At 51.4% G+C, this 7,222-nt stretch overlaps 1 protein-coding gene across 5 annotated transcripts; it reads left to right on the top strand.

Moving 5' to 3' along the window:
* The first annotated feature begins 664 nt into the window (after positions 1–664).
* Positions 665–5,354, top strand: ITPRIPL1 (ITPRIP like 1). 5 transcript variants are annotated; one of them, XM_031441194.2, is made up of 3 exons: positions 665–909; positions 1,077–1,180; positions 2,048–5,354. In XM_031441194.2, the coding sequence occupies exon 3, from the start codon at positions 2,050–2,052 to the stop codon at positions 3,658–3,660; it is 1,611 nt and encodes a 536-aa protein (XP_031297054.1). In that variant the 5' UTR covers positions 665–909; positions 1,077–1,180; positions 2,048–2,049; the 3' UTR covers positions 3,661–5,354. The 5 variants fall into 5 exon arrangements, with proteins under 5 accessions (XP_031297054.1, XP_010982859.1, XP_031297055.1 ...); XM_010984557.3 differs by having other exon boundaries at positions 2,003–5,354; XM_031441195.2 differs by having other exon boundaries at positions 1,074–1,180.
* Positions 5,355–7,222: the final 1,868 nt, after the last annotated feature.

Below are 7,222 nucleotides of genomic sequence, written 5' to 3'. Positions count from 1 at the left end.
CAGTCTCCACAGTCTGTAAGTTTCTTATTTACACACCCATCTCATCATTTGAGCTACCTAGTAGGTTTAGGATTCTTATTCCCATGTGGGTAGTGAATGGCGAGTAAGGCCTCAAACCAGGTCTTTGGGTGCTGTCTGGTCCTTTCATAAGAGCCACTTAGATAGGAGAAAGGGTTGGGGAAAGACACCTGAGTCTGGGCTTCTGCTGTGGGGTGAGGCACATTAAGGATGCTGACAACACACCTCACCTGCTGTACCACTTTGCGCAGCGCCAGCCCGAAGTGGGACTGATGTTTTCCCCTACAATTCTTGGTTATGCCACCATCATCCTCACTGTTAAGTATATTCTAAATTCCCATTAAGTATGTTTTCCACTGAACCGAATTAAGCTGACAGCCGGCCCTGCAGTGCCCCCTTGTGCCGCCCGAGGGAGGCTGAGCAGCTGCGGCATGAATGGCCCTCAGCAGCGAGCCTTTGGCCGCAGCCCCTCCGCGGGGCACACAAACCCTGGGTTGGCGACGCGGCGGACACACGGCGAGCGCTGGCGAGGAGGGTCGCCCGGCCTCAGGGCGGGGCTCCCGCCAAGCGTTCGCTCCGCAGCCGGGATGGGGGTGGGCGGGGCTGGGCGGGGCGGGGCGGGGCGGGGTTGGGCGGAGCCTGGACGGCGGGAGCGCTGGGTCCGGCTGGCGCCCTCAGAGCCGCGCGCGGCACCGTGGGGTCTCAGGGTCCGGCTGCGCACGGACGATCGGAGACTCGGACAGACATGGTGTGTTCCCCGGGAGAGGGGAGCGGGTCCACTCCCGAAGGCGGACCTGGCGAGGAACCCGGAGCCACCACCGCGCCGGGAAGAAGGCGGGGGCGGTCAGGCCAAGCCGGCTCCTTAAGACCGTGTGCCTGGTAACACCGACCGTGAGTAACCTGGCCCCAGGTCCCAGGAGAAACCCTGAGTTGGCTTGTTCTAAATTGGCGGATGAGAGCTCAGATCTCTGGGCGTGGTATTTGGGGAAGTTATGAGTTGGGGGGAGGGTCACACCGCTTTGAGCCAAAGCCCCCAAGTAGTTTGTAAATTTTAGCAGGGCTTCTGGAGAGGGTGGTGAGACCAAACAAGGACGAGCTCCAAAGGGAGGAGAGTCCCCCACCTGGCTTCAGCGTCCACACGGCACAGCCCTTCATGATCTCGGTAAGCCCAGTAGCTTGCGCACAGGTGGGGTGAATGCAGGAAGAAGCTTCAGGCCTTGGTGGTGAGTGGGGAGGCAGAGGAACTGACTCCTGTGGGCTTTCAGGAGGCCTTGGGCATCTGCTTCTTCACGAAGTTTCCCAGGCTGAGAGGTGGAGCCATGCCTGCCTGTTGGCTTGGCCCACCGATGGGGCATCAGCCCCCTTAGGGCCTCAGGGGGCACAGCAGCTGCAGTGGAGAGGCGCTGGCTACACTGTGCCTCCCTGGCGCCCACTAGAGGTTGGCCCACTGGCAGGAGGGAGGAGGAGTGGTCTGATGACACAGGGTGAGCAGAATGAGGATTGTGAAGTCACAGAGGAGGTGGGATGCTACAGCTTGGCCTGGGGCCGACCGCCTGGCTAGAGGAAAGGTGTGCCCAGGCAGAGCAGTGCTTTCTGCCCTTGGAAGGGAGACTCTGGGATCAACAGGGCACACCTGTTGCCCACAGTGGACTGATGAGTCGGGTGAGGCTAGGGTCCCCCTCCCCATCCTGCACAGGAATGGAAACAGTCCCATGTCTACCCTCTGGAAGCCTAAATACCATCCACACCATGTGGAAGGAAAGCAGTAGCAAGACCAGGTGGCACATCCTGGTGCCCTGCTTTTTCCCAAACCTCCTCCCAGGCAGACCACCCTTGCTCTGTCCAACCCCAGCTCTGTGAGCTTTCTGTTCCTCCTGAGTGGCTGATTTCCAGGATTTGGGGTTCCAGGGCTCCGGGGAATATGCACTGGAGAGCAGACAAGTCCCGAAGATCACCACTGACTCCCACCCTCCCACTTCTCCAGATGCAGAGGTCTCCATGGCTGTGATAAGCCTTCTGTTCTTGGCAGTGATGTACGTGGTTCACCACCCCTTGATGGTCAGTGACCGGATGGACCTGGACACGCTAGCCAGAAGCCGGCAGCTGGAGAAGCGGATGAGCGAGGAGATGCGCCAGTTAGAGATAGAGTTTGAAGAGCGGAAGCGCGCAGCTGAGGAGAAGCAGAAGGCAGAGAACTTCTGGAGAGGAGACACGTCGGATGACCAGTTAGTGCTGGGGAGGAAAGACATGGGGTGGCCATTCCAGGCTGATGGCCAGGAGGGGCCGCTGGGCTGGATGCTGGGAAACCTGTGGAATGCCGGCCTCTTTTGCTTTTTCCTCATCTTCGAGCTCCTGCGACAGAACATGCAGCATGAGCCGGCCTTCGATTCCAGCAGCGACGAGGAGGAGGAGGAAGTCCGTGTCGTGCCTGTCACCTCCTACAACTGGCTTACTGACTTCCCCTCGCAGGAGGCCCTGGAGTCCTTTTACAAGCACCATGTCCAGAATGTCACGCGGGACCTGCCCTGCACCTGCGAGTTCGTGGAGAGCTTCGTGGACGACCTCATCGAAGCCTGTCGGGTGCTGAGCCGCCGGGAGGCTCACCCACAGTTGGAGGACTGCCTGGGCATCGGGGCTGCCTTCGAGAAATGGGGAACCCTCCACGAGACCCAGAAATTTGACATCCTGGTGCCCATTGTTCCCCCCCAGGGCACAATGTTTGTGCTGGAGATGCGGGATCCAGCCCTGGGCCGCCGCTGTGGCTGCGTGGTGGTGGAGTCGGAATGCGTGTGCAAGCGTGAGAAACTTCTGGGGGATGTGCTGTGCCTGGTGCACCACCACAGGGACCACCAGGCCCTCCTGGGCAAGTGCAACAGCTCCATCAAGGCGGCTCTCTGCACCGGCTCCCACCTGGACGTTTGCAAGACCATCCAGTGGTTCCGGAACATGGTGGGCAACGCCTGGGCCCTCGTGGCCCACAAGTATGACTTTAAGCTCAGCCTGCCACCGTCCACCACTTGCTGCAAGCTCAGGCTGGACTACCGCTCAGGCCGCTTTCTCTCCATCCGCTTGGTCCTGGGGGTGCAACGGGAAGACACCTTGGTCTACCTGGTGAGTCAGGCCCCTGACCAGGAACAGCTCACCAGCGTGGACTGGCCTGAGTCCTTTGCAGCCTGTGAGCACTTGTTCCTAAAGCTGGTGGGGCGTTTTGCTCCAGAGAACACCTGTCATCTCAAGTGCCTCCAGATCATTTTAAGTCTCCGGGACACTCAGAGTTTACCCCAGGGAGCATGCCGCCCCATCCTCACCTCTTACCACTTCAAAACAGCCCTCATGCACCTGTTGCTCCGGCTGCCCCTAACAGACTGGCAGCACAGCATGCTCTCCCAGCGGCTCCAGGACATCCTCTGGTTCTTGGGCCGAGGCCTCCAGCAGAGGTCTCTCCATCATTTCCTCATCGGTAACGCCTTCCTGCCCCTGACCATCCCGATCCCTAAGACATTTCGGAATGCTGAGCCTGTCAATCTCTTCCAACACCTGGTGCTAAACCCCATGGCACATTCACAGGCAGTGGAAGAGTTCCACAACCTTCTGACCCAGGTGAAAACTCTGCCCTGTGCTTCGTTGGCTGGGGCACATTAATGTACAGGCCATTAAAAGGGGGAGAAGGTATTTCTGATTCCTTGGGCTACAGAAGAGTTTATTTTTAAGACACATCAATGGTATATGTGACCTTTATCTTGCCAGTGGGGGTTATGATAGATTAAGACATTTTAAGGAGTACCTGAAGTGCTCCTGAGGAGGGGTCCAGCCTGCAGTGACTAATCTAGGGTGGGTTTTCTGAGGTTTTCTCCCCCTGACTTAACTTGTACCATGACCCAAAGAGGGCCCTTGGAAACAGATGTAATGGGAGGATCTTGCTGCTAAAGAGTTGAGATCCAGAGGGGGCCTGTGAAGTTGCGTTTTGTAGCAACACTGGATGTGAAAGAGAACCAGAGAATACCTCCATTCCAGCTTGTTCCTTTTCGTGAACGACTCCCAGCACATCCCTTGAACACTGGTTTCCTTATTGAACTCTTAGCCTAATTCAAAACCAAGCTGGTAGCACTCTATTTTATCCCAAATGCTGTGATGGCAGTGTATTTTAGGATCTAACTTTTCAGACCTTCACTATTTGAAGATATAACCAAGATGTTTCTTTCCCATTTTCTTAATTTAGCCCTGTTCTCATAAGATATGTGAAATGTAATATAGTTGTTTTATGCGTCTGGAAAAAACTCTAATGCTACCCAAATAATTTATTAGCATTTATCCACAAACAAGTATTAAGTCAACAGTGGCCTGTTCCATAATTAAGATAATGTATCTACTAAAATTAATGACATCGCCAACATCTAATAACCTCCTCAATTCCTGGAAACATTATATTTTATTTTATTTTTATTTTTATTGTTTTTTTTTAATTGAAGTAGTCAGTTACAATGTGTCAATTTCTGGTGCATAGCACAATGTCCCAGTCATGCATATATATACATATATTCTGGAAGCAACATTATAAAGCCCTAAGGGGGGACAATTTTGGGGGGGTCTCTGAGATGAACAATGTTTCTGAGGGGAGCCACTTATTTGTTGAATGGGAGAAGGTTTAGCTACCACGTGTAGCTGTGCTTTCAGTCTGGTAATGCCTTTGTTTTCTCTTTTCAAAGATGACAAAGGGATTACGTGAACTATGTTTGTGGTTTTGCAAAGCGGGGTCATTGCCATCCAGGCCCATTGCCAGGGCTGGACAGGAAGGGGCTGTGAAGCAGTGCAGCTCTAACAAAGTCATGATGCTGGAGATATGATTGGTATATTTCCCCTTCTTTTAAATCCCTGGGCATCCTGAGGAGGAGTGTTAAGAAATGTGACTCTAGTTGTAGGTGTGGTTCTTTTGGAAATACCAGTGCTGTTCCTACCCAGCACTGGCAGGAAGATCTGCTGGAGAGGAGAACCTTGGCCCACATTCAACTTGACCTCAGGTGGGGTTAGATGCTGGCCTTATAGTCTTTGGTTATAGAATCCACACTCTCCTCTCCTCCCCCAGCAAAACTATATTACAAGTGTCCTAGAAACTGATACCAGTCAACATCTGGGGCTCCCACTGCTGCACAATAGCTGCTGTGTTCCCGTGTTGGCTGCTGGTATCTACCAGGTACTGCTTTCAAGTTAAGATGCAATGATGGTTGGTTCTGTGCTGGTGGGATTTTGGTTTAAAAACATCCGTAAGCTTTTTACCTGGAAAATAATTTGCTGGTGATTTCCTTCCAAATCAATAAAGGAGACTATTCTTGGTGTCAGTTGGAATCTGTGCCATAACACATAAAACAGATGAGCATTCTCACGCCTGCTCCCAAGATGTTCATGCTACCCTGATAGTTTCATCCAGTACATCCTGGTATTTCTCAATGTATCTTGAACCAGTCTGCCCTGTGGTTTCCCAGTGTCATGGCCGGTAGCCAGGAAAGAATAACTGAGAATGTTAAAGAACATCTAAGTTATTCATTTTCATGGTGCCCAAACCAAAATATTAGCCAAATTAAAAGGTCTTAGTGGCTACAAACAACATACATAAACTCCAAAAGGCATGAGTCTGTCAGGGAGAAGGAAGGTGGGATGATCTAGGACTCTGTGGTTTCTGGTCTAGTAAGAGACAAGAAAGAAAATGTAAAGTTATAAGCAGGCAGAATACAAAGGGAGTAGTCAGCAAAGCTTGGGTGGGGCAGAGTGTAAGAAAGAATATAGAGAAAACAAGTAGTAATGTGAAGAACAGAGCTGTTGTGCTCTGGGAATACTCTTACAATGGAAGGGGAAACTTCCAGATATTTAGGAAGCTAAGTTTTATTCTAAAACAATACCTGGCTGGCACCCAGGATATAACAGCAGTTATAGTAATGGGAATACTTAGTGTTCACTACGCATTGCCAATGGTCCAGGCAGTGTTCTGCTGAACATCTGGTAACTCATTTAATCCTCACAATATGACCCCATGAAGTAGGTGCTTTAACCGCTCCATTTTACCTATGAGGAAACTGAGATAGTCCCCCATTCGGGTAGCTAGTAAGTGGCACAGCCTGGAACAAAGTACCCGATTAGCCATCTTCCAGCACAGTCTTGGGAATAAGACAAGATGTAGGGGTTACAGTGCTTTGAAGAGCAAAAAGCACGATATTAATTTCTAAGATAAAGGATGGTACGTTATTGTTTGGAAATTCTGTAAGATAGAAATTGTTGGTTCTTAGTCTATAGTCTTTAGGAGGTCAGGAATTTCATATCACATACAAAAATTAAAGGCATTTGCTCAGGGGCCAAAACAAATGCAAAGCCATTTCAACTACATGCCCATTAAGCCCCAGCGACTTGATGGTTTATATCATGAACTACATTATGATATAAGCATCTACAGGATGGAAAGTTGGGGCAAATTTGAATAAAAAGATTGCTTGCCAACTGATAATATTGTTATTCCTCACCTAAAATAAGGCTGTTTGGTGTTCATTTGGGGGAAGCACAATCTGGGTGAGGAGTAAAAAACAGGGAAAGGAAATGGCTCCAGCACTTTTCTGGCAGACGAGGGGTGCGGGAGGGGCCCCACTACTTTACTTTTCTACAGACATAAGAGTTGAGTTTTGCCCGCCACTGATACTACTGATTAATTTATCACTTGGCATCCGCTATAATCCTAATACCCCAAAACAAAGGCAGCATTCAGAACGGGAGGCGAAAGACCTGCCTGCAGCAAGCAGGCCTGGCCCACGGAGATACAGGGGGTGGAGCTGGCACTGCATCCGTGCACGTGGAATCCCAAGCAGTCAGCTCACGAGGCTCCATCATAACCACCGTACAGCTCCATGCCTCAGCTAATGGGTCACCTCGGAGCCGTCCTCTGCCAAGGGTTCCATGCCAGTTCTTTAGAGGCTCTTGATTCAGTGCCACCTGCCACCCTCCCAAACCCCACGGTTCTTAGATGTTGCACCCTTGGAATCCAGAGGATCACAACCTGTTTCCACTCTCCTCTCTCAAATGAACTCAGCACATCGAGAACGAGTGAAATACCTGGGATCCTAGCGTACACCGAGTCCATGTGAGCTTAATCTATGACCTAATTCCTCAATCCTGGACGTCTCACTTCTGGGACGCCCGGGGCCACCCTTTTCGGGTTTTTTTT

This window comes from Camelus dromedarius, chromosome 33 (genome assembly GCF_036321535.1).
Source record: "Camelus dromedarius isolate mCamDro1 chromosome 33, mCamDro1.pat, whole genome shotgun sequence".
In the NCBI taxonomy this organism is placed as follows: Eukaryota; Metazoa; Chordata; class Mammalia; order Artiodactyla; family Camelidae; genus Camelus; species Camelus dromedarius.
This window is presented reverse-complemented; position numbering and strand designations above follow the sequence as displayed.

Excerpts from the sequence above, each read along its gene's own strand:
- ITPRIPL1 (XM_031441193.2), top strand. The coding sequence starts at position 2,017 with ATGGCTGTGATAAGCCTTCTGTTCTTGGCAGTGATGTACGTGGTTCAC.